Below are 26,822 nucleotides of genomic sequence, written 5' to 3' on the forward strand. Positions count from 1 at the left end.
GACTGTGTGGATCACAACAAACTGGAAAATTCTTAAAGAGCTGGGAATACCAGACCATCTGACCTGCCTCCTGAGAAAGCTGTATGCAGGTCAAGAAGCAACAGTTAGAATGGGACATGGAACAATGGACTGGTTCCAAATTATGAAAAGAGTATGCCAAGGCTGCATATTGTCACTTTGCTTATTTAACTTATATGCAGAGTACATGAGAAATTCTCAGCTGGATGAAGCACAAGCTGGAATCAAGATTGCCGGGAGAAATATCATTAGCCTCAGATACGCAGATGACACCTCATTTATGGTAGAAATTGAAGAAAAACTAAAGAGCCTCTTGATGAAAGTGAAAGAGGAGAGTGAAAAAGTTGGCTTAAAACTCAACATTCAGAAAACTAAGATCATGGCATCTGGTCCCATCACTTCATGGCAAATAGATGGGGAAACAGTGGAAACAGTGACAGACTTTATTTTTTGGGGCTTCACAATCACTGCAGATGGTGACTACAGCCATGAAATTAAAAGACACTTGCTCCTCGGAAGGAAAGCTATGACTAACCTACACAGAATATTAAAAGGCAGAGACATTACTTTGCCAACAAAAGTCCATCTAGTCAAAGCTCTGGTTTTTCCAGTCATGTATGGATGTGAGAGTTGGAGTGTAAAGTAATTAGGCTCCAATTAAAACAAATAAATTTATATTAAAAAAAAGAAAGCTGAGCGCTGAAGAATTGATGCTTTTGAACTGTGGTGTTGGAGAATACTCTTGAGAGTCCCTTGGACAGCAAGGAGATACAACCAGTCTATTCTAAAGGAAATCAGTCCTGAATATTCATTGGAAGGACTGCTGCTGAAGCTGAAACTCCAATACTTTGGCTACAGAACTGACTCACTAGAAAAGACCCCGAGGCTGGGAAAGAATGAAGGCGGGAGGAGAAGGTGAGGACAGAGGATGAGATGGTCGGATGGCATCACCAACTGGATGGACATGAATTTGAGTAAACTCCAGGAGTTGGTGATGGACAGGGAAGCCTGGTGTGCTGCAGTCCATGGGGTCGCAGTCCATGCCTGAGCGACTGAACAGAACTGATTATTTAGACACTCTGCTAGGCCCAGGAGAAGCAGAAATCAACAGGACAATTCCTTGCCTTCAATGGTCACATTTCTCCAGATTTTGTGGGCAAGGCAATGACTTTGGAAACAGATTTTTGAGCACAATATTAGAGATCGTTTATTGTCTTTTTTACCCCGGATGAGGTATTAATTCCTCTGAGCCTCTTTTTTCATTTGTAAAATGAGAATTAATAAAATCTTGGAGGATTTGTTATGACGGTGGCTCAAAGGTTAAAGCGTCTGCCTCCAATGCGGGAGACCAAGGTTCGATTCCTGGGTCGGGAAGATCCCCTGGAGAAGGAAATGGTAACCCACTCCAGGATTCTTGCCTGGAGAATCCCATGGACGGAGGAACCTGGTAGGCTACAGTCCACGGGGTCGCAAAGAGTCAGACACGACTGAGCGACTTCACTTTCACTTAAACAAAACTAAATATGCATACTGCCTGGCACACAGTTGTAACTAAATATACACCCAGAATACTCAAATATTCCGTCATAACACGGAGAATAGAGGACCTTACTCTGAGTTTAGGAGCCTTTGGTTTGAGTTTAGGAGCCAGTGATTTCAGCGAGAGAGAGGAGAGAGAGAGGAGAGAGAGAGGAGGGAGGCCGGGCGGCCGACCCAGACTACATCTCCCGGGATGCTCAGCAAGAGGGAGAGCCCCGCCCAGCCCCGCCCCGCGGGCTCCGCAGGCGCAGCCCACCCCACGAAGCGGGCGGCGCGCAGAGGCTACAAGTGCTGCGGCTGGTGAGCGGGGTACTTTCCCGAGGAGCGGCTCAGGGACTAGCGCGCGGTGCTCCAGGCTCACTGCGTGGCCAAGGCAGGAGGTGAGTGGCGGCGAGTGGAACGGGGAGGAGGCGCTGGAGCGCGCAAGAGACCCCGAGAGCTTGGCGGAGCTGGGGAGCGCGTCCCTTGTCCCTGCCTAAGGTGCCTGCCTAGCCTTTGGGTATTTGGCGAACGCATCCCAACTCAGGGCACCACGGCGGACGCGGAGCTCACCCGGAATGGGTTGATTGAGTCCGTGGGGAACATCGATCGCTGCCCGGTGCTTGCGGCGCGCCCTTACAGCACAGCGCGCGCAGGACGGATCCCGAGGTCGCCTCCCTAGACCAGCCTCGCCCGTGTCAGTTAGTTCCCATGCAGATATTAATGCTCTTAATTGCTGGCGGACGGACGAGGGAAAGTGCTGTCTCCGCGTTCTGCGGGTGCAGTTTTATTAACCGCGCTCTTAAACCAGAGAGGAGAGAGGGAGGAGGCTGAAGGAAAGAGCCTTTGGCTGGTCCCCTGGGATTATCCATTCTCCCCTGAGAATGGAAGCCCCGGATTACCGAGCTGCAAAGGAAATCGACTGTGCAGCTTGTTCCGATGGAACAAGCGGAGTCTCTCTTTTAAGAGATAGAGGCAGAAGAAGGGAATTAAGTGGAGATTTCTGTCTCCCTCTCTTTGTTATAAATTGGAAGTCCCATAAGGGGCTCTGCCGATTTTTATCTAAAGTAATCCAATTTGATGGGCTAATTGTGCCAGAGGTTAATCAGCGCACCTAATGTTTGAGGGAACTGCGAGATTTCTCATTTCAGTAATCGATCAAACCCGTTACCATTGCTTCCTTCACTGAGGGATCCCGCAGTGAAGGGTGGGGGTGAGGGGAGGGGGTGTCTATGCACTTACTAAAGGAAAGCTCTGGTTCAGTTGTGGTTTTCCTGCATCTGATTTTTTGTTTGTTTTCCTGTTTTAGCTGCAAAGAAACTCCGATAATAGGAGAAGTGTGTGTGTGTGTGTGTGTGTGTGTGTTTTAAACAAACGCTAATGTAGAGCATAAAACATGTGGATTTCCCCTCTCATATTTTAAATGAGTTGCCAGGTGGATTTCTGCTTCACCTTACCTGCGTTTCTGGGTAGGTTACCAGCCGTTGGAGCTGTGGATTTTGAAGCATAATAAACCTCTAAGACATGAGTTAAATCTGTTATTATTCTGGACTAGGAAGCAAAATAAAAGGGACTTTACTTGAAACCTCTGTACTTTCTGATAGTAGAAAGTAAATTTTTATTCCTCAGAAAGATGGCAGAGGCAGAAAAGGACAGGCAAATGGTTTTATACTCAACGCAAAATTTTCTCCCATGAAGGTGCCTTGCTGTGGTGAGGTAGGGCAAAGTTCCAGAGGTAACCCTGGAAATAGTTTCTCCCCTATTGGCCTCAACAGAACTGTGACTCTGTGGGTTTATGATTTGTATTTTATTGTCAGTTTATTTCTAGACTGGGGTTTGTGAAAACTTCCTAGATGGTTGATGTCCTGTACACATTTGTTAGCAAAGCGTGCAGAGGGAGAGGAACTCATACTCACTCAGACCTAGAGTGCATGGGTAGCAGACCTTTACCTGAAGCAGGCAACCCTGTGTGTGTGTGTGTGTGTGTGTGTGTGTGCGTGTGTGTGTGTGTAGGAGTGGGCTAGCTCATTGTATTTTTCAGAGATCACCCTATGAGGTGTGTGTCTACGTATTTTTGGGTCTAGAACATGCTGCCATTGTGTAGCAGTAAGCTGAGAATGGAATCACAATGAACAGGGCTGTGTGATTAGGGTCTCTGGGTGTACAAAGTGTACCGTTAGGAGTGTGGCTTAATCAAGCCAGCCATCTTTCACCCACTTCAGAGCCACCCAGTCAAAATACCGAGCTCCAGTAGAGCCCAACTGCTGGTGACATATTGATTGGTTCACCCATGGTGATGCTCTAACGATGCTAATCTGTATTAGCATCTGTTCTGAACTACAGAGAGTGTAAACACTTACAATTTAACTGAATTATTGAGAAGTCTGTGCTTCCCCAAGTTCTTCAGAAAATCAGCAGCTCGCTGAAAAAGGTCCTGCTTTTCTCATTTGTATCTCTGTGCAGGAAACCTGCCTTCTCGTTTGAGGGATCCTGTCACCGAAATGTGTGATCCTTGGATAAATTTGGCTTGGTGACGGCAATGCTTTCTTCCCAGACACTGCCACTTCCTCCATGTTCCTTTTTACCCTGACTTAAGTTTTGCCATTTTCACACTTTCCCGCCACTAGGTAGCTTCTCCTTTCTCTTACCTATTTTAGGGGGAATTGGGGCTGAAGTGTCAAAACCTGTAGGTACAAAGGAGAAGAGGGCCTCAGGAGCAGTACTCCTGGTGGTCAGGTCTTAGCTCCTGGTGGATTCTTATCTAACTGTATTGCTATTGGCAGACTCTCTGGAAGCTGCTGGGGAATGTCTGACTAGCTCGAATGGAGCTCCACTACCTTGTTAAGAAGAGCAGCCAGGCAGCCCCGTGTGATGCTGCTGACTGGAGTTCAAGAGGGCCTCCCGGGGACCAGGCAGATGCAGCAGCCACCAGAGCTGCTCTCTGCTGCCAGAGACGTTGTACCTCAAAGCCCAGAGCATTGGAGATGGAAGCATGTAAACTTAGCCCTTCCCCAGCATCCCCTTCCCCCTCCCTGCAAGACAGTGCTATTCACACAGACTCGCTGCCACCAGGACCTCTCAACTCAGGGAACAACCAGATAACAGCAGAACAGAAAGTCTGCAACTGCTGCAGCCAGGAATTAGAAACCTCTTTTACCTACGTGGACGAGAATGTCAACCTGGAGCAAAGGAACAGGCGCTCCCCTTCAGCAAAAGGGAGTGATCACCTGGGAGACCTCGGCTGGGGAAATCCAAATGAGTGGTCCCACGAGTCTGCCATATCCCTGATTTCCGAAGATGAAGATGATGCCAGCTCGGAAGCCACCTCTTCAGGGAAGTCAGTAGACTATGGTTTCATAAGCGCCATCTTGTTCTTGGTCACTGGCATCTTGCTGGTGATCATCTCGTACATTGTCCCACGGGATGTGACTGTGGATCCCAACACTGTGGCGGCCCGGGAGATGGAACGCCTGGAGAAGGAGAGCGCGAGGCTGGGGGCTCACCTGGACCGCTGTGTGATTGCCGGACTCTGCCTGCTCACGCTTGGGGGGGTTGTTCTGTCCTGCTTGCTGATGATGTCCATGTGGAAGGGGGAGCTATACCGTCGTGACAGGTTTGCCTCCTCTAAAGAGTCTGCCAAACTCTACGGTTCCTTCAACTTCAGGATGAAAACAAGCACTAACGAAAACACCCTGGAACTGTCGCTGGTGGAGGAAGATGCTCTCGCTGTACAGAGTTAATTCTGGTTGTGAACTTCTTGAGAGTCTGCCTTGGTATTTTATATGAACAAAACAAAGCAAAACACATTTCTTAAAATTACTAGTGCAGTTTATTTGCCTGGCAAGAAAAGTTTGTTTCCCAAACCAACAGCCAGTGAGAGCTTTTGCTCTTGTATTTTTTATTTAAAAGAAAAGCCATGTAAGACGCATTAAGAAACCACAGCCAGCTCCACTGGTCCTTCTAAAGAGCTGAGACTAATCTGTAGTGGCCACCTGCTTCTTCTATTAATACTTCTATAGCAAAATATTTCTAACAATTCAGTGTTCAAATGATTTCTTTTACATGATACGGGATGTTTTTCTTTAGACACTAGAGGGTATAGAACCAATTCGTAACCTGTTTTGTGAAAAAGAATGTAAGCACTAATCACATAAGGCTTACATTTAATTCTCAAAGGTGCTTATCCATTTTCTTACTCAACTTATTCTTTCTGTAATTTGGCTAAACATTAAAATATGGGGTTTTGAATTTGAATATTTTGAAGCTTGAAGATACTGATTATTAAAAAATGCAAAAATACATATGTTATTTTCAAAATTATTCCTGTACTCAAAAGTGGTAATTAAGTCATTAGAATAAACTTTCTAATAAAATTATATAAATCAGCCAATCTGAATTTAACCCAGAATGGTAGTGCCAGATATTAGCCAGTGTCACATGCCTGTTTTCTAGATAAGTAAAATTAATTGCTGATATAAACCTCATTTTCTGTTTGTGATTTAGCCATCATATATATTACACATGCTGAAGTCTTTCTTGGTTCTCACCCCAGAGAGGTAAGCATAAGAGGTTTTTATCCTATTTCCAGATACCTACACATCTAGGCAGGTTGAGTCATAACCGGCTCAGGCACACTCCCAGGCCGTGGTTGTTTGGAGAAAACCTCCAATACACGTGCAGCTAGACTCGTGGGGACTGGGCCTAGAAACTGGTATCACTTGTTCCAGGTCAAGCAACAAGTCGTTGCCCCAGGATGGCAGCAGTCCTTAAGCTCACAGCCAAAAAATAAAAAACTAAAATGAGACGAGAGAGACTGAACACACTGAATCTGTGGGAATTGTACTTCTCACCCGAATTTACTTCCTGCTAACAATTTTGCCTGGAAAATCCCGTGGACGGGAGGAGCCTGGTGGGCTGCCGTCCATGGGGTCGCTAGTGTCGGACACGACTGAGCGACTTCACTTTCACTTTTCACTTTCATGCATTGGAGAAGGAAATGGCAACCCACTCCAGTGTTCTTGCCTGGAGAATCCCAGGGACGGGGGAGCCTGGTGGGCTGCTGTCTTTGGGGTCGCACAGAGTCGGACACGACTGAAGCGACTTAGCAACAGCAACAATCGTCTAAGGCATCATTCTGAGCACCTTATACCCAGGCTCTCATACCTGTGAGATCTTGCCTTATAAATTCAGACTTACTTTATTAGAAGCACCATAAGCGAAACAGTAACCACTTTGCAAAACACACACTCAGAATCCCTGCTAACTCAGTGTCTCTGTGGGTTATAGTTCAAGAAGGCGATGGAGAATGCAGCCTCAGAAATATCTTGCATTTTACAGCTCTTCTTGGAGGTGTTTTCCACCTCCCACTTCAAGAGTAGTTTCAGTTACTGTGTTACCAGGGTTGTTTGAGTCATTCTTAAAGAGGACTAGAGCTGGGAATCAGGGTGGAGAGCAGATTCTAAAGCCTGATTCTAATGTCTGAAGTTTTTGTTGTTATTGAAGACTGTGGAGTATGTGGGTGACTCTGGCTGGCAGAGTGTGTGAGTCGGGATATTTATGTGAATGAGCTCTTATGGGTGTCAGGTTGATTTGGTGAATTGGGTACACTATGTTGGTAAGGGTTAAAGTGAAATGCAGAAGAGAAGATCAGAGAATAATAAAAATAGGACAGATGTGTGAAAGAATTATCATGTTAAAATGGTAAATTATATGGATCTCAGAAGAAGCTAGATGTAACTGGATTACCTTATCCTTAATAAGAGACCATTACTGATTTGGAAATAATTGGGATAATACACACATGATTTCTGTTTTCTATAGCTGGTTCTCTGTGCTTTTTGAAGAAACTTTGTTTTTTTGTGGCTCTCCTGTGTTGAGGCCAGCTTTTCCCAACAGTATAAATTTCTTATCCTCAAGGTTTATATATAATACAAATTGTCAGATTCTAGCCTGCTTGAGGATCTACAATGCATGATGTTGAGGCAACAAGGGAATGATCTCTTTGGCTGAGTTAGTAGGTCTGAGCTGTGTGTTATTTTTTAAAAAGTATACTGTACAAAATACATGTTTATTCATAGACACTAATTGGCATCCTCTGAGCTTTGTTTTTATTTATTGATGAATCAAGTTTAGTCAAATTAGTCAAATTGCAGACTTAAACAATTAATGAGCAGCCTGAATTTCAGGTTGTGAAGGAAGACAAATTTGAGATTCAAATGTGAGAAAATGTTTTCAGTTCTGTAAAGCTTGTGATAAAGGAACAAAGACAAAGCTTTTCATTTGGAAGTATTTTATGATTCTTGTAGTGCTACCAAATTGTATATAGTTCCACTGTGATCTACAAGATATGTATTCCTACACACACACACACACACACACACACACACACACACACGCTTAGTTGCTCATTTGTGTCTGACTCTTTGCAACCCTGTGGACTGTAGCCTGCAAGGCTCCTCTGTCCATGGGATTTTCCAGGCAAGAATACTGGAGTGAATAGCCATTTCCTTCCCCAAGGGATCTTCCTGACCCAGGGATTGAACCCAGATCTCCTGCATTGCAGACAGATTCTTTACCATCTGAGTCACTAGGGAAGCCCTACATGTTTATATCCCAATTAGGAAAAAATATTCAGGGAAAAAAGACTTAAATCAGAGTATGTTTCTTCCTTTTATCCTAAAAATTTTAAAATTGAAATATAGTAAGTATAAGGTAGACTACAGTCCATAGAGTTGCAAAAAGTTGCAAAGAGTCAGACATGATTGAAGTGACAGCACGAACAGGTGCACACATATGGTAACTTATTTTACCACTATTTAAATCTGCTCATATATGGGGCATATCTCTTTTACCTTCTCCTTATATGAGGGCAGACCATTATACCAAAAGGAAGCAATTCAGAACATCATCTGGGTGTCTCTAGTGCTGTGTTAACATGACTCAGATAACCGCCTTCATCAGTTATGATTTCTCCAGGTGTTCAGCTGTGTAGCTCTAGTTTATACTGTCAGTGTCTGAATTCAAGATGAAGATTAATTGAATTTTAAGTGATGGTAACACAGGTAACAAAAGACCCTGAACTTTAGACATTGTTTCCAATCTGATAAAGAGGGTTTGGGGCTCTAAATATATTTATTTAGAAGTACTTTGGCAAGATCAGGTTATACTGTTACAGATAGTGAACAGAACATAGCTATGGTGTGGGTCTTGCATTCTTCATGGAAGTTTGTGACCTTACACCTGTCTCTTTAACACGGTGCTGGTTGTTACCTCTGAGAGTTTTTATTGCAGACCTAGACAAGTAAAACTACTTTTTCAGAGGTCCATAGTTTAGATCTTTGATTTTTTACCACGTTTTAGAAAACTAGATTCACCTTCCTAATCTTAAAAGAAGGCAACTCATTGTTCAGCATGGAGGCCTGAAGGGGTGAGTACCAGCAAGAGAGCTGCTTTTCTCCATTACTGCTGGGATCTACAGGCTGCTAATGGCCAGCTTAACTGTCTTAATGACTTTAATAAAAACTGTTCCTTTTCAGAGCACCTTAAACTGTTTTGGCAGAGCTGAAGTGATTTCTTTGCAGTCTTGTGTGTCCTTTTCAGCCATCTGGAGCTCCATGTCATATGATGTACTGGATCTTTCATAAGAAGAATGTCTTTTTCTCCAGGCTCCCATTTCATAGCCGATTCATAGTTTAGAGGATTACAGGACTACGTGGAACCATGAAATTCTAGGTGGCTGTGGGTACTTTTACCCACAAAATTGCCGTGCTTCTTGATGCTGTACTGCCTGGCTACTTGCATTGATATCAATATCACATGCTTTATTGTCTGCCTGAAAACACCCGAGTCCATTCCTCCCACACTTATATGTGCCCAGTACAGGCACATATCTTTCGATGTGCCAGTTTAGACAGAGACTGCCCTGCCAAGTTCATTTGTGCCTTCTGTTTGCTGCCGGGTATAAGGATAAGTGAGTGAGTGAGAATTATGTCAGTTGAATATTGGAATTAAAGGTCTGAATCCAAGTGGTTCTACTTTTTGTTACTTCATTGTAACAAAATTCTAGGCAAGACCCTTTGAACATTTTATCCTTCATCTTTCACATGTGCAATGATAGGCACATGCAAAACTTTTATTATTCATATAAAGTTAAAGAAAAATGTTCTATAGATCTGTTAGGAGAAGGTTTTTCAGTCTGAAGCTTGTATTGCATTGCAGCAATAACTGCTACCACAAAAACGTGGTCTGACTAAAGAGACTCACAGCCTTCATCAATGGTTCACCTGTTTAGCAAGATTTAATACCACCAACTAGATTCCACTGTGACAAAGTAATAAGAGCCTTACAGTTCTCTGTATTGGGGTTTAACCTTTTCCAGAATGGGGCATAAAGAATGACTATAATAAAAAAGAATTATAAGGAAGTCTAACTGGCTTTTCTCAGTATAAAATGCTTTGTAAAGAGAATTAACACTTCATCTTTTAGCTGATTTTCAGCTATACAATTTTATGGTCTGTAGTTTTCTGTAGTATTTCCTTCCAACTTGTACGGGCATAAGTCTTGGGAAGTAATTTGCCTGACTCGTGCAGTAGCAATGTAAAAAGTAAGATGCTATTTCAAATATGAAAAATTGATTTCAAAAATCCATGGGTTACCCTTAAGAGCATACCTGTCCATTTTTTCTGTTTTTAGTATGCAAGTTTATGTACACTCAAGTCTATGTATTTATTAGGAGAATATTTATAATTATAAAACTGTAATATTTAAAGCTATTATTAGAATAATTTTCTTATGGGAAACTTGGCATGCCTAATGTTAACTTTAAGGACAAGAGAAGTCTTTCACACATCATGAATGAAGAAGTTGGAATCAACCTCAGAATGAGATGCCATAATTATATGGATTCTTGCTTATTTGTTTTTTTGGTTATTTAGCTTCCTGCAGATGTTTAATTGACTTTTTTTACCCTCTCAATTTTAGCCTTACAAAAGCATGGCATATTTAGAAATTATTTTACCATGATTATTATTTTATTTTAAGGAAATTTGGGTAGCAGACAGTATTTTCCTTTGCTTCATTTTAGCAGTTTTCCTGTGTTTCAGGAAGAGCCAGCCTTATTTTCCCACTGCCATCTTCACGCTTCCTTGCCAGACTCCGAATAAATGTCATACCAGAAAGCAAAGACAGTTATTACTATACAGTGTACTGAGAGTTTATGGTTCTCATCATGCTTTTCATTTTACTTTCTTGCCAAACAAGAAAAATAATTTAATGTTGATTATGTGTTTTTTATATTATAAAAAGGGAAGTTATTCAGGTTCTAGACTTTTTATTAGAGCATTTGATGCTGTATATGTTAATAGTAAGTATGTCATTATCATTTTAAAATAAAACTATTAAGATGTTTTATTGTGTGTGTTAACTTTTATTTAAATCTGAATATGTAATGTTGATTTTTTCTTTTCAAATTACATTTGAAATTATCAGTAAAAAATTTAAAAGTAATATTTATCCTTGATTCAAGTAGAACATTCTTTTTGGTACTGTATCATTGAACAATGTAAACTATGCCTTATTTTTTTCTACTTTGTGTGAAATAGTCTATGAATAGCTATTTGGGTTTCTCCAAATTATTCAGTATTGAACTTAGAGTATGAATTGCACAGTGTGGAAAAAATACAGGAATAAATATTTTAAATATACTCATTGAGAAATATAGAAAGCTTTGAGGTGAGAAACAAATATTGGATAAGCTCATGCCCTGCTCTTAATCATTTTTAATGTAATTTTGATCTCCATTTTCATTTGAGAGATAGATAATGTATGTAATGAAGTGGAATTTTATCCTTACTATATGTAAGTGCTGTCAAGGTTGAGAATCCTAAAGGGACAATTTGAAGTGAGGCCCCATTTATTGCTCCACTCGTTTGAAACCAAGTGGATCCAGATTCTTATCTACTATAAAAGAAGAAAATCTAGTGCTTTTTCATACATATTTTTTGCTAGAAGACCTTTTTTTTGGTTAACCACCTCTGTCATTCAGAATGAGCTGCACAATGGTGCCATATAACTCCATGGTCTCTTGCTACCTGACCCTCAGAGGTCAGCAGGGAGCCTCCCAGGGACCCAATCTGATACCTTTCAAATGTTGCTGATTGTGCACTCAGAGGGAAAAAGAGGGTCAGAAAGGTCTCAAACAGACATTGTTATCTCCTCACAACTTGTTAGCCAGGACTAGCTACATAGACCCACTTATGGTAGGAAATGCATTTCTAGTATGTGCTCTGAAATGGCACACATCTGAGCCATTTTCATCTGTAAAATAGGTATAAACTGTTCGCTTTGCAGGGCTCTAATGAAACTTAGAGATATCAAATAAACCTAGAAGCAAAGATATTACTTTGCCAACAAAGGTCCATCTAGTCAAGGCTATGGTTTTTCCAGTGGTCATGTATGGATGTGAGAGTTGGACTGTGAAGAAAGCTGAGCGCCGAAGAATTGATGCTTTTGAACTGTGGTGTTGGAGATGACTCTTGAGAGTCCCTTGGACTGCAAGGAGATCCAACCAGTCCATCCTAAAGGAGCCCAGTCCTGGGTGTTCATTGGAAGGACTGATGCTGAAGCTGAAACTTCAGCATGCTAAGAGGCCACCTTCTCATGGTGGCCACCTCATGCGAAGAGTTGACTCATTGGAAAAGACCCTGATGCTGGGAGGGATTGGGGGCAGGAGGAGAAGGGGATGACAGAGGATGAGATGGCTGGATGGCATCACCGACTGGATGGACGTGAGTTTAGGTGAACCCCGGGAGTTGGTGATGAACATGGAGGCCTGGCGTGCTGTGATTCATGGAGTTGCAAGGAGTCGGACACGACTGAGCGACTGAACTGAACTGAACTGAATGAAACAAGGTAAATCAGACAAAGTCCGAGAGAGAATCCTGTTAGGTATTCTCTCATTGGATCCACAGTATCTTATGTGCGCTGCTTTGTAACAGCAGAACCTGGGTTTTTGGAAGTACTTGGGAATCATGATCATGAGCTGCTGACAAACTACTGTATTGGGTCATCATCAGGATCATAAATAATCTCCTCCTCTTCTTTCTTCTCCTTTTCCTTTTTCCCTTCTCCTCTTTTTCCTCTTCTTAGCCCCCTCCTCTTATTTTTCTCTCCTCTTTCTTCCTTTACCATAATCATCAACTATGTGGAAACCATTCATTTGCAGGTCTTTTAACATTTCACCATCATAGATATGTCTGAGAAAGCAAATCATATTTCCCTTCAAGAGACAGAAAATCAGTCTGGAGAACTGTCTTTAGCTTAATTGTGAATAGTTATAACCATCACATGCTATGTGGCAGAAAACTCAGATATCTCTTTGAATAGAAGAGTTATGCCATAGGAAAGTCCAAAAAAATCCTTTTATTTGGTTGAAAAATATATATATATTTTACATTCATAATGTTAAAACTTAAACGATTCTATTCAGTGAGCACTCTGGCAAAAGGCTGTTCCTCACTGCCATTCATCCAGAGCTGAGTGTATGTGTGCTTATATTGAATTTATCTTTGAATTTTATTTGAATTACTCACAATCTGCCAAATTAGGAAAATTAACTGCTCTGGAATACAGATGATATTAAGAGCAATTAAGAACGTTAAGAACAATTGCCAAAAATTAAACTTTATTTTCCCTTGATATTTAAATGGCATAGTCAGCTATGCCCCCTGCTGCTAAGTGATCCATAGCAGAGAAATCAGGGACACCAGAGAAGGAAGAGGGCAAAGCCAGGATTTGATTACAAGCAGAATAAAAGGGGATTGGGAGAGACGGATGCTAGATTTTAAACAGTAATAGATGAGGCTGAGAAAGACTTCTAGAGAAAAAGTTTCGTTAACAACACAGCCTTATGTCAGAGATTATATTAAGGACATAGCTGTTTTGGCTAATCTCAAGAGCCATCATTAAGCTGGGAAAGAGAAGCTGGGATTGAGAACCCAGCAAATGATTCAGGCTGGAAGCAGGAAAATTTTGAGTTTAGTTAATGGTACATGAAACTGATGGAAACAAGTAGTACAGAAGCCTAAGTTGCTGAAGGAATTTTATTGCCAAAGAAGCCCTTAAATATATGAGCCTTTATAACAACACTTGGGCCCCGATACTTGTACTAGCAGGAAGCAGGCCTGAAAATTTATACAGGCCCTAAGGAGGGCATACTCCTGAATATCCACTTTAGATGTGGCCAGAGATGGCAAGGAAGAAACAAACTCCTGGAGGCTTGAACAGGGGCTTTCGGGAATGGTAGATAAGTGAATTTCTTCCAGAAATCAGAACAGAGCCTAATCAAAGAATTTACCATCCCCATCTTCCCTGGTGGCTCAGACGGTAAAGCGTCTGCCTTTAATGTGGGAGACCCAGGTTCAATCCCTGGGTCGGGAAGATCTCCTGGAGAAGGAAATGGCAATCCACTCCCTTATTCTTGCCTGGAAAATCCCATGGACAGAGGAGCCTGGTGGTCTACAGTCCATGAGGTCCCAAAGAGTCAGACACGACTGAGCGACTTCACTAAGGACAAAAGGACTATATAATGCCTGACAGAGTTTCAGCGTTTCTGTGGACCCATAATATGGTTATCATGTGGTTACCGTGTCCCTGCTACCATCATTGTATATTGTATATGAGGGATAACTTGTCTTCCTGGCTTATACTTTTCTTGATTCTAAGAAGAGACATCCAGGCCTTATGAGGAAGTCTGTGCACACCTTGGAGGGCTTGGACTTGGAGCTGGAAACAGTATCTAGATGGATCTTTCAGTCCTCCCTCTTGGGAGCTGTGTATGCTCTGTGTGTAAGCAGGAGAGACAGATCAGAGCAGCCCAACCAAAGATCATACCCCATTTCCTTTGGGTAGAGTTGTTGCCAGAGAGCAGTAGACCAACGGGGACTACATTTCCCAGCGTATTTTTCATTTAGGTGAGGCTGAATGACTCATTTTCACCAGTGAAATGTGAGCAAAGTGATGTGTGTCACTTCCTGGATGAAATAGTTAAGGAACCTGCACACTTATATTCCTGCACACTCCCCAACCTGGTGGCTGAATGAAGCTGATGGTTAATTTTATGTGTCAACTTGACTGGACTAAATGATGCCCAGATAGTAAGTAAAGCATTATTTCTGTATGTGTCTATACGGACGTTTCTAGAAAAGATTAGCTTTTGAATGGGGAGACTGAGTAAAGATTGCCCTCATCAATGTGGATGGGCATCATCCAATCCTTTGAGGGCCTGGATAAAAAAAGGTAGGGGAGGGGTATATTTGTTCTCTACTTATGCCGGGACATCCATTTTCTCCTGTCCCCCAACACTGGCACCCCTGGTTCTCAGGCCTTTGGGTATGGACTGGAACTACATTATCAGCTTTTTGGGCCTCCAGTTTACAGTCAGAAGATTGTGGGACTTCTTAGCCTCTTAGTAAGTACATGTGCTTATCCCTCGTAGTAAGTCTCTTTGTGAATATCTACATCTGTATCAATTTATTTATCTATCTTCTATTGGTTCTGTTTCTGTGGAAAACACTAATACACTGCCCAAGAAGAACTTTGAAGCTACAGTGAAGATGTCAAAGCCTCCATTAGCAAGGTTTGGGGCAAACGGGGGGGTGGTGGGGGCTGTCTGCTCCACAGTTATTCAGGAAACTGTGCTGATGAGGACTCTATCATCTTCAACATACGACTTCCCAGATCACCCTGGTTGTCAGTATTTCGCCAGCAGTTGGAAAAATTCAGCATGGAGACTTTCATTTCAGTTGGTTAGCACTCAACCTGATTGCCACATCTAACTGCAAAAGAGTCTGAGAAATGTTGTCCAGCACTATATCCAGGAAAAAGAGGAAATGGCTTTGATGGACGGCTAGATAATCCCTGCCAAAATGTGTGACCTGGTTCCAGTCAATTTCCTGATTGATATTTACTTTTTCTAATTATTTTTTTCCATTTTTGCTTACCAAAACCCTCCTCTAATTAACTATGAGTATCTGACTTGTTTTTTTCCTCAAGTGAATTACGTTAAGTATCTCATTTTATATTATGTTCAATTATTATCCCCAAACTTAATGACTTAAAAATAAACTTTTATTATTTGAGACCAGCTTAGCTATGTGGTTTTGGCTCAGGGCCTCCCCTAAAGTTGCAATCAAGATATTGGCTGGGGCTGTAGCACTTCAAGGCCTGACTGGGACTGGAGGAGTCAATTCCAAGACAGCTCACTCACGAGGCTGGCGAGTATGTGCTAACTGTTGGTGGGAGACCTTGGTTTCTAAACACATGGGCCTCTCCATAGGGCTTCTTAAGGTTACTGCTTGAGTCCCCAAAAGAGAATGATACTAAATAGAAAGAGAATGCTGCAAAGTTTCCTACGGCCAAGTTTCAGAAGTCAAACGCTGTCCCTTCCACCACATTCTGTGTAAGTCCAGTCCACATTCCAGGAAAGGGGAACTAGGCTCCACCTTATGAAGGAGAGAGTGTTGAAATAGGTATCTATATTTTAAAACCTCCACACTCAGAGTTTTTATTTTTCTAAATCCTTTCATCCACTTTAGTGTTGCTAATACACTTCTTTAGCTAATTGGTACTTTAATTAACTCCTTTTTAAAGTTACTTTTTAATTAACATTCCCATTTTTAGTAATATTAATTACATCTTTTATTTGGATGTATTAATAAGAGTGCTGAATTTGGTCTTTAAAAAGTCAGCTGGCTTTGGGTCTGGCAGAGAAAATTTAGGCTCTCAAGCCTGAATGGAGAGAGACCTAGGTCTGTGAATATGGGCTATAATTAACAATAAACTGACCTTAAAGGAAGAGGCAAGCATTCTACTTCAAAATATAAAATGTGCACCATGATTTGGGGGAAAATCTCCGGATTCAGTTTCTTTTTCACCTTTGCAATGACAAATCTGACCAATTCTCAAAACACCCATATTTATCTATTGTGTGTGCATATTCAGTCGCTCATTTGTGTCTGACTCTTGTGATCCCATGGGCAGTAGCCCGCCAGCCTCCTCTGTCCATGGATTTTGCAAGCAAGAATACTGAAGTGGGTTGCCATTTCCTACTCCAGGTAATCTTCCCCTCCCAGGATTGAACCTACATCTCTTGTGTCTCCTGCACTGGCAGGCGGATGCTTTAACACTGTGCCGCCTGGGAAGCCCTATCTATTATGGTTGACAATCATTATTACATCATACAAACAAGTGATTGACTAAATTGATGCTTAAATAGGTTGATGATGAAAACTAACACTATTGAGTACTTAAAGTGTTCCATGCCCCAGTTTTCATATTTTCTCATTTAATCCCCACAATGATCCTATGAGGTAGGTTCTCTGATTATTCTGAGGTTATCCATGATCAAAGGTAGATTTAGCATTATCAAGAAATTACTAGCTATGTCACACAGTTTATAAGTGGCAGAGCTGGGATTCAAAACCAGAGTTTGACTGGTTAATACACTTGCTAAAGTAAATAGTGGAGTTGAGATTTCCCATCCAAGTCTGACACAAAAATTCACGCTCTTTATACTAAGCTGCCATTCACTTCTGTAGTTATTTTCACCTGATGCCCGCCCTTCTCATTGCCAAGGCCAACCTCATTGATGATTACTCACATCACCATTGATTTCTCCTTTCTTTAAATAACCATAGCGCTTACTACCTGCATCTCTGTTCAACAATTCACCCATGTAGGCTGCCTTGTGAAAGCGTTAGTCACTTAGTTGTGTGACTCTTTGTGACCCAGTGGACTATAGCCTGCCAGGCTCCTCTGTCCATGGGATTCCCTGGAGTAGGAAATGGCAAGAATACTGGAGTGGGTTTCTATTATTTTCTCCAGGGAATCTTCCTGACCCAGGGATTGAACCTGTGTCTCCTGCACTGTAGGCAGATTCTTTACCATCTGAACCACCAGGGAGACCCAGGCTGGCTTGTATTGATCACTGTTTCATGGATTAGGCATTTCTCTCCAGTTAGACATTAAACTCTGGGAGGACAAGAACCTCTTTTACCTCCATAGTCCCTGCTTCTGCTGCTGCTGCTTCTAAGTTGCTTCAGTCATGTCCGACTCTGCAACCCCATAAACGGCAGCCTACCAGGCTCTCCCGTCCCTGGGATTCTCCAGGCAAGAATACTGGAGTGGGTTGCCATTTCCTTCTCCAATGCACAAAAGTGAAAAGTGAAAGTGAAGTCACTCAGTCGTGTCTGACTCTCAGCGACCCCATAGACTTCAGCCTACCAGGCTCCTCTATCCATGGGATTTTCCAGGCAAGAGTACTGGAGTGGGGTGCCATTTTCTTCTCCACCATAGTCGCTAGATTAACATTAATACTATACCAGTCACTTGATGATTATTCATGATTTGCATACATAGGAACATGATAAATTCTCCTGATTTATAAATTCTTGCAAAAAAATAATCTGGCCCTATAATAAAGTTGCCTCTTATCCTGAAAACCAGGATAAGAAAAGAACCCAACAACAGAAAAACACCCTAGAGGAGCGCTACAAAGTGGATTAAAGTTGGAAACCATGACACAAGGGATTGTAAAGAACAATGACTTCCACTTGCAGAGCCAAAGGCTAAGGCATAACTTAATAAAACTTCACTAATTTTTAATAGATGATATTCAGAATCATTTACTTCCAATAGAAATGGAGTCTTCAGAATATCATTTCAAGACAAGTTGAGTAGAAATAGTCAAAGAGATAGATAAAATTATTTATAAAGATATTTATCAGTGCATTAACTAAAATAATGAAATATTGAAAACAATCTCATAGCTCTCTATAATAGGGGGATTTCTGAGATAGGGTAAGCCCATAAAATGGGTCACTGTAAAGCCCCTAAACATGATTTTCAGAGACTTTTAAGGATATGGAGAAATGCCCATAAAATAACATTAAGTAAAGAAGTTCTTTATGTAGAACCTTTTTTCAAATATAGCGTCATCCCAATTGTGCGCTATCTATGTTATTTATATATACATAAGACGGAAGGAAACATCAAAATGTAGTTATCTCTAGAGTGGGGTTGTTGGTGATTTCTTTTTTTGTTGTTGTATTTTATAGATTTTATTTTTAAATGTGCTTTTAATTTTTTAACAAACATTTTTATAATACAGTATTTGGGTTTCCCTGATGTCTCAGATGGTAAAGAATATGCCTGCCAATGCAGGAGACCTAGCGTTCAGTTCCTGGGTTGGGAAGATCCCCTAGAGAAGGGAATGGCTACCGACTCTTGTATGCTTGCCTGGAGAATCCTATGGACAGAGGGGCTACGATCCATGGGGTTGCAAAGAGTTGGACACGACTGAATGATGAAGCACACACACACACACACAATATTTATCCAAAGGATTTATAGATATTAACTCATTTAATTTCACCCTCATAAGAACCCTAATATAAAAAGCAGAGATATTACTTTGCAACAAAGGTCTGTCTAGCCAAGGTTATGGTTTTTCCAGTGGTCATGTATGGATGTGAGAGTTGGACTATAAAGAAAGCTGAGTGCCAAAGAATTGATGCTTTTGAACTGTGGTGTTGGAGAGGACTCTTGAGAGTCCCTTGAACTGCAAGGAGGTCCAACCAGTCCATCCTAAAGGAGATCAGTCCTGGGTGTTCATTGGAAGGACTGATGTTGAAGCTGAAACTCCAATTCTTTGGTCACCTCATGTGAAGAGTTGACTCATTGGAAATGATCCTAATCCTGGGAGGGATTGGGGACAGGAGGAGAAGGGGATGACAGAGGATGAGATGGCTGGATGGCATCACCGACTCGATGTATATGAGTTTGAGTGAACTCCTGGAGTTGGTGATGGACAGGGAGGCCTGGCATGCTGCGATTCATGGGGTCACAAAGAGTCAGACACGACTGAGCGACTGAACTGACTGATTGACTGAAGAACCCTTATAGGTAGGTACTGTTGTTACCTCAGTGTTATTGATGATGAAAGCAGAGGGGTTTAAAAATTTCCCCAAGGTCACACAGATAGTAAGTTGTGGAAGCAGGATTTGAGCCCATGTACTTAACTATACCACCATTGTGAAAGGTTTTTAAAACAAGAAAGTAAAATAAAATAATTTTTAATTGGGGAAAATTAAAAGCTAATTGTCCAGACTTCTCTGGGCTCATATAAGAAGGTAAGAAAGCAACAAGAAAATTTCAGCTATTCATTAGGAAAGACTATTCTGACATTCAGGATTATTGGACTAGCATGAGTTAAAAGGCAAAATGTGGCAAGTTCTCAGTGATATGGGACAATAAAAATGGGATTGATGGTCTGTTATATGTAATGTCGTCTTGCTGAGATTGGTGGTGTGACTCTCAAGGTCCGTGCCAGGCCTATGAGTCAGTGATTCATGAAATAATAAAGCAGGTTTGCATGACTCAGTCTGTCCCCTAATTACATTTATACTCATCCTTTAAAGGAACCACATATATGAGACTCTCCTTCCTGTTATTATAATAATTTAATATTTTAATCTTCTACAACCTAGAATAACAAACATAATCAAAATACTTTCTAAGAAGAGAGAATCCACTGTTCTCTCACTTTTTTCTCAGACTTGAATTTGAATAAGTTGACTGAGGAAAATACAGTAGAAAGAACTCGTCAGCACATTGTCAGGTAAGTATAAGAATTACACCATATAAATAGCTACGATGAATAATTTATTTGGTAGCTAGATGGCATTATATTTGGGCTGAACTGTACTTTATCAATTTTCCTTCCTCTTCTTTTAGGGCTTTTACAAGTTTAGGTTTTGTGTCAGAATATACGTCAAGGAAAAAGAAATACCTGTTTAACAATCAAAAATATTATTTGCCAAGAGGCCTGTAGTTACTCTGGAAATTGATATTATTGTTGTTAATTTCTATCCAAATACAATAGGAAAACAGTTCAGTTCAGTCCAGTCGCTCAGTTGTGCCTGACTCTTCGTGATCCCATGGACCACAGCACTCCAGGCCTCCCGGTCCATCACCAAATGCTGGAGTTTACTCATCTCCATTGAGTTGGTGATGCCATCCAACCACTTCATCCTCTGTTGTCACCTTCTCCTTCTGGCTTCAATCTTTCCCAGCATCAGGGTCTTTTCAAATGAGTCAGCTCTTTGCAACAGGTGGCCAAAGTAATGGAGTTTCAGCTTCAACATCAGTCCTTCCAATGAACACTCAGGACTGATCTCCTTTAGGATGGACTGGTTGGATCTCCTTGGAGTCCAAGGGACTCTCAAGAGTCTTCTCCAACACCACAGTTCAAGAGCACCAATTCTTTGGTACTCAGCTTTCATTATAGTTCAACTCTCACATCCATACATGACAAATGGAAAAACCATAGCCTTGACTAGACGGACCTTTGTTGGCAAAGTATGTCTCTTCTTTTTAATATGCTGTCTAGGCTGGTCATAACTTTCCTTTCAAGGAGTAAGCATCTTTTAATTTCATGGCTGCAGTCACCATCTGCAGTGATTTTGGAGCCCCCCAAAATAAAGTCTGACACTGTTTGCACTGTTTCCCCATCTATTTGCCATGAAGTGATGGGACCGGATGCCATGATCTTTGTTTCCTGCATGTTGAGCTTTAAGCCAACTTTTTCACTCTCCTCTTTCACTTTCATCAAGAAGATCTTTAGTTCTTCTTCACTTTCTGCCATACGGGTAATATCATCTGCATATCTGAGGTTAATGATATTTCTCCCGGCAATCTTGATTCCAGCTTGTGTTTCATCCAGCCCAGCATTTCTCATGATGTACTCTGCATAGAAGTTAAATAAGCAGGGTGACGATATACAGCCTTGACCTACTCCTTTTCCTATTTGGAATCAGTCTGTAGTTCCATGTCCAGTTCTAACTGTTGCTTCCTGACCTGCATATAGGTTTCCCAAGAGGCAGGTCAGGTGGTATGGTATTCCCATCTCTTTCAGAATTTTCCACAGTTTATTGTGATCCACACAGTCAAAGGCTTTGGCATAGTCAATAAAGCAGAAATAGATGTTTTTCTGGAACTCTCTTGCTTTTTTGATGATCCAGCAGATGTTGTCAATTTGATCTTTGGTTCTCCTGCCTTTTCTAAATCCAGCTTGAACATCTGGAAGTTTACAGTTCACGTATTGCTGAAGCCTGGCTTGGAGAATTTTGAGCATTATTTTACTAGTGTGTGAGATGAGTGCAATTGTGTGGTAGTTTGAGCATTCTTTGGCATTGCCTTTCTTTGGGATTGGAATGAAAACTGACCTTTTCCAGTCCTGTGGCCACTGCTGAGTTTTCCAAATTTGCTGGCATATTGAGTGCAGCACTTTCCAGTATTGTCTTTAAGGATCTGAACTAACTCAACTGGAATTCCATCACCTCCACTAGCTTTGTTCATAGTGATGCTTCCAAAGGCCCACTTGACTTCACATTCCAGGGTGCCTGGCTCTAGGTGAGTGATCATACCAATGTGATTATCTGGGTCATGAAGATCTTTTTTGTACAGTTTTTCTGTGTATTCTTGCCACCTCTTCTTAATATCTTCTGCTTCTGTTAGGTCCATACCATTTCTATCCCTTATTGAGCCCATCTTTGCATGAAATGTTCTCTTGGTATCTCTAATTTTCTTGAAGAGATCTCTAGTCTTTCCCATTCTATTGTTTTCCTCTATTTCTTTGCACTGATCACTGAGGAAGCCTTTCTTATTTCTCTTTGCTATTCTTTGGAACTCAGATTAGTATAAAAAATTACTAACTTATTTTCTAACTGTGCTAAGCCATATTGGTTTTAAAACAGAATGGCTCACTTTGTAGCTTGTTACTCACAGACTGAACCTCTTCTTTCTCAGGGAGAGTGAGTGGAAAGTAAAACTATTCTATATGATAAATATGAGGAACTTGAGAGTTGGGTATAGGCATCTAGGGAGAAAAGAAGACAGAGGGAGAAAAGGGCAGAGGGAGAGGGCCCAGGAAAGAGGTTGGAGGATCCAGAAGGAAAAGCCTACTTATTCAAATTCCCAGTTGCAAAGATGGGTGAAGGGTTCTGAAGGTCAGAGATGTTATGTATTTAATATTAAGCTGGTCCCTGTTCCTAATTATTGCATAGGTTATCTTTCAATGTCTTCAAGCCTTTCATACAAGTCAGCCATAGACAACAGCCTCATATTAGTGGAGCCATGGGGAATTTAAGGATAGGACATAGAAGAAAAGGGCAGGCCCCTTGGCATTACCCCTCTGTTGATGCCCACATAGAGGAGGCACCAGTAGTTGAGAGGAATGGTTGTTCCTTTTTTCATAAATACTGTCATGTTAAACTGTGTCCATGAAAGACTATTTAAATAATCAGAAACATGTAAGGTTACTAGATGGAATGAAACAGCAATTGCTGTTTCATTCTGCTGCTGCTAAGTAGCTTCAGTCGTGTTCGACTCTGTGCGACCCCATAGACGGCGCCACCAGGCTCCCCCGTCCCTGGGATTCTCCAGGCAAGAATACTGGAGTGGGTTGCCATTTCCTTCTCCAATGCATGAAAGTGAAAAGTGAAAGTGAAGTCACTCAGTCGGGCCGACTCTTAGTGACCCCATGGACTGGAGCCTACCAGGCTCCTCCGTCCATGGGAATTTCCAGGCAAGAGTACTGGAGTGGGGTGCCATTGCCTTCTCCGTATTTAATTCTAAGACTATGCAAATAGTAGACCTATACCTGGCTGTGGAATAACTGAAGATCATCATAGTTTCAAGAAATCAGATACAGATTTCATTAACTGAAATAAAGATACTGATCAGAGAATTAGACCTTTCACTAGAGAAGTACCTGGAATACCTGCTTTGAATGCTAGGTGTTTGTATATATTTATTTCTCAAAGCACCGTCAAGAAGCTTCCCTGGTGGCTCAGTGGTAAGAACCCACCTGCCAATGCATGAGACACAGGATTGATCCTTGATCTGAGGAGATCCTACATGCTGCAGAGCAACTAAGCCCGTGCCCCACAACTGTTAAGCTTGTGCTCTAGAGCCTGGGAGCCGCAAGTACTGAAGCCCATGCACCCCAGAGCCCGTGCTCTGCAGTAAGAGAAGCCGCTACAAAGAGAAGCATGTACCACAGCTAGGGAGCAGCCCCCTCTCGCTGCAACTAGAGAAAGTCCACACGGCAACCGAGACTCAGCACAGCCAACAATAAATAAGTAAATAAAGTTATACTTAAAAAACCACCATTAAGGGTAGACATTCTTACCCAAGTTATAAGTAAATACATTCTGGTGACCTTCATAGTCATCCCTACTAATCTAAACCACAAATTCAAATCTCAATGATCTATTGTTTCTTTTATATTATTTATAAAATCTCTACTGGTAATTAAATTCTAAATATTAGAAATGATTTTTTAAAAATATTCCAATACTATGCAAACTTTGTCATGCCTAGATTTGTGTTTATTTATCTAAATTCCAGGACAAAATTTTTAGCACTTTAGAAGCAAAGTTAGAATTTTTCAGAATTTATCTAAAATGCAGCTCTTTGCCTTTAACTGCTTGGGGTTTGTGTTTATTGTGGCTAACTAATAACACCTACTTTATCTGAGCTGATTTGAGACATAACATATGGGAGTGTTACAATGGGGAAAGGGTTAGTTTCTTATATTTATGAATGGGAAGAGAGGAAGGGTTTAATAACAATTCAGCCAGTTACATGAGATAGTTTCATTCCATGAGAAATATGAACTAGGAAATATCTGGAAGACTGTAGTAAGGCAAAATAAAAGAAAAAAATTTGAAGGAAATTCATTCTTTCATTCATTCAATAGTTTCTTACTGATTGACTCTAGTGTTCTAGGAGTTTTGAGAGGCAAATAGAACATAAAGCAAAGAAAAACCAACCCAGAAGCTATCTATCCCCAGAAATTTTAATCTAGTGGAGAAGACAGGTATGAATAAACCACATATGAAAATAATTAAATTGATGATAAATAAAACAAAAGGAAAAGCATGGGGAGAGATGAAACTATAATGTGGCGAAGGAAGTGACACTTGGACTGAGACCTGAAAGTTGATGATGGTGGGAAGATAAATGCTGTCATTCAGGTCACTGAAAGTGTCATCAAGGTAGGTTCTACCCAATGGATGGACTGAAAAATTTCTAAATTCTCATGAGAAAGTCTGAAAGGAAGAACAGATTAAGAAATTAAAAGAAAATGTGGAGCTTACAATAAGCCCTGACCTTGTGTATTACTAAGTTTGCTTTGAAGGGTTTTCAGCCTGTTCATGAAAATCAGCTATTTGTCTTTGGAAAATATATAAAATAATGGAGGATATTTTCCTTCATGTTGGAGGTAATCCAGCATGATAGAGGCTGAAGTCCCTCATGTCAGGGTGTATTATGTACTTTTATTCTTTGAATCTCTCAAAATTTAGTCACGTGTGCTTGGAGAGATGATGGAGATTATTGTCTATGCCAGCTTTATTTGTGTGCAAATAAATCCTGTTTAAAATGATGCCCATTCTATCAACTTTCATCTTTGGTGTTAATAGCAAAAACAATGAAACACTGCTAAATCATTTTCAAACATTACTGCATTTAATTGTAATTAGTTAAGAAGCATAGGAAGCATTACTTTAGGTCAAAAAGGATTCTTTTTTTTTTACCTTCCAAAAAGTTGTTTTATAATCTTTATTGGCCTTTCTTCCCAAAAGCTATGCAGAAAGGCACCAAGCCATTTGGCTAGGCCTGTTCTGTGTTGTGATTTGATAGAAACAGGGCTAATTAATTTATTTGGAAGTGAGTTATTTTTATATTTTTTTAGAATGAACCCTTGAAATAAATATTTTTAATAAAGGAATTGCCGAACCTTTGGAAAGTTCAGTTGATGTTATGAATATCAACCTGAAAGGACTAAGTAGAAAAAAAAAAAAAAACTTCGTTACTTCACCAGGAAGAGCTTTTGGACTGCATATAATTTGAATGAGCTTCCCTGGTGGCTTAGATGTTAAAAAGTCTCCCTGCCATGTGGGAGACCTGTTTCGATCCCTGAGTTGGGAAGATCCCCTGGGGAAGGGAATGGCAAGCCACTCCAGTATTCTTGCCTGGAGAATTCCATGGACAGAGGAGCCTGGATTTGAATAGATAGGGAGATGGGATAAGAGTAACATTTCTTTTTCCTATGTCTTCTGTGAACAGAAGAATGGGAATGGGATTCCCTTGTAGCTCAGTTGGTAAAGAATCTGCCTGCAGTGCAGGAGACCTGGGTTTGATCTCTGGGTTGGGAAGATCCCCTGGAGAAGGGAAAGGCTCCCCACTCCAGTATTCTGGCCTGGAGAATTCCATGGACATGTATAGTACATGGGGTCACAAAGAGTCGAACACAACTGAGTGACTTTCACTCACTCTGTGAACAGAGGCCTCTATTGGATCTGAGACTATCAGTTTTTAGGTCAAGGTGATTTTCCTGGAGAAGAGTGAGAGGGTCAATTTAGATGCTGCTAAAATATCCTCCAATAATATGAAAAAGGCCTCTTTGCTTCAGGCATGGCATAGCTGTAGAACTATTCCTATGGCTCTTATATAAAAAGATAAGGTAAGTAAATGATCCTGGACTGAAGCTCAGGTTTCTTACTCCAGAAACCATGTTTTTAACCATGATAGCATGCAGAATCTAATATTGTATCAGTTATACTAAAGATGTTTATTGGATTAATGGAGGAATGGGTTCATGAATGAATAGAAACAAAAATTAGGTAAATGAATTCAGTGAGATTCTCTTGCAAAGGAAAAAAGTTAATAAAGACTCCAGCTTTGGTGAAAATTTAAACATACAGAGCAAAATGACTCACCAAGGACCCTATACAGGTAAAGAGTTGTTAAAAAGCTTCTAGGAAAAGTGCTGGGTAGCTGGATTTCTTCTCAAAGAAGGGTCTCATAGTATTCAGAGGGAGGGAGAGAAAAAGATACAGTCAGACAGACAGACAGAGAAACAGTGAGACAGAGCCCTGGTTTTTCACTTAATTCAGGAATTCAGGACCTGGTGTATCTGACCTGCAATCAGAGGAGGATCTTTTAGCTGACATAGTCCAGCCAGCTCTGGCCAGATACTTTGCCTTCTGCACAGCAGCTTGGCTTGAGTGTTGAACCAGTAAAAGCTTTGGGGGTTGTAGCAACACGGGATAGTTCACTATAGATCATCATATAGAGTTACATCACTGTACCCTCTCCAGTTAATGACAGCCTTGGCCAGAGATCGTGTTAGACACCAGTCATCAGGTATGACATTGCTGCAGCCA

At 41.1% G+C, this 26,822-nt stretch overlaps 1 protein-coding gene across 1 annotated transcript; it reads left to right on the forward strand.

The window, feature by feature from the left end:
- The first annotated feature begins 1,819 nt into the window (after positions 1 to 1,819).
- TMEM74 (transmembrane protein 74) lies at positions 1,820 to 10,944 on the forward strand. Its single transcript, XM_027561312.1, has 2 exons — positions 1,820 to 1,937; positions 4,320 to 10,944. The coding sequence occupies exon 2, from the start codon at positions 4,359 to 4,361 to the stop codon at positions 5,274 to 5,276; it is 918 nt and encodes a 305-aa protein (XP_027417113.1). The 5' UTR covers positions 1,820 to 1,937; positions 4,320 to 4,358; the 3' UTR covers positions 5,277 to 10,944.
- Positions 10,945 to 26,822: the final 15,878 nt, after the last annotated feature.

This window comes from Bos indicus x Bos taurus, chromosome 14 (assembly GCF_003369695.1).
Source record: "Bos indicus x Bos taurus breed Angus x Brahman F1 hybrid chromosome 14, Bos_hybrid_MaternalHap_v2.0, whole genome shotgun sequence".
Lineage (NCBI taxonomy): Eukaryota > Metazoa > Chordata > Mammalia > Artiodactyla > Bovidae > Bos > Bos indicus x Bos taurus.

What these genes read in the sequence shown, in the direction of transcription:
- TMEM74 (XM_027561312.1), top strand. Translation starts at nt 4,359, where the DNA reads ATGGAGCTCCACTACCTTGTTAAGAAGAGCAGCCAGGCAGCCCCGTGT.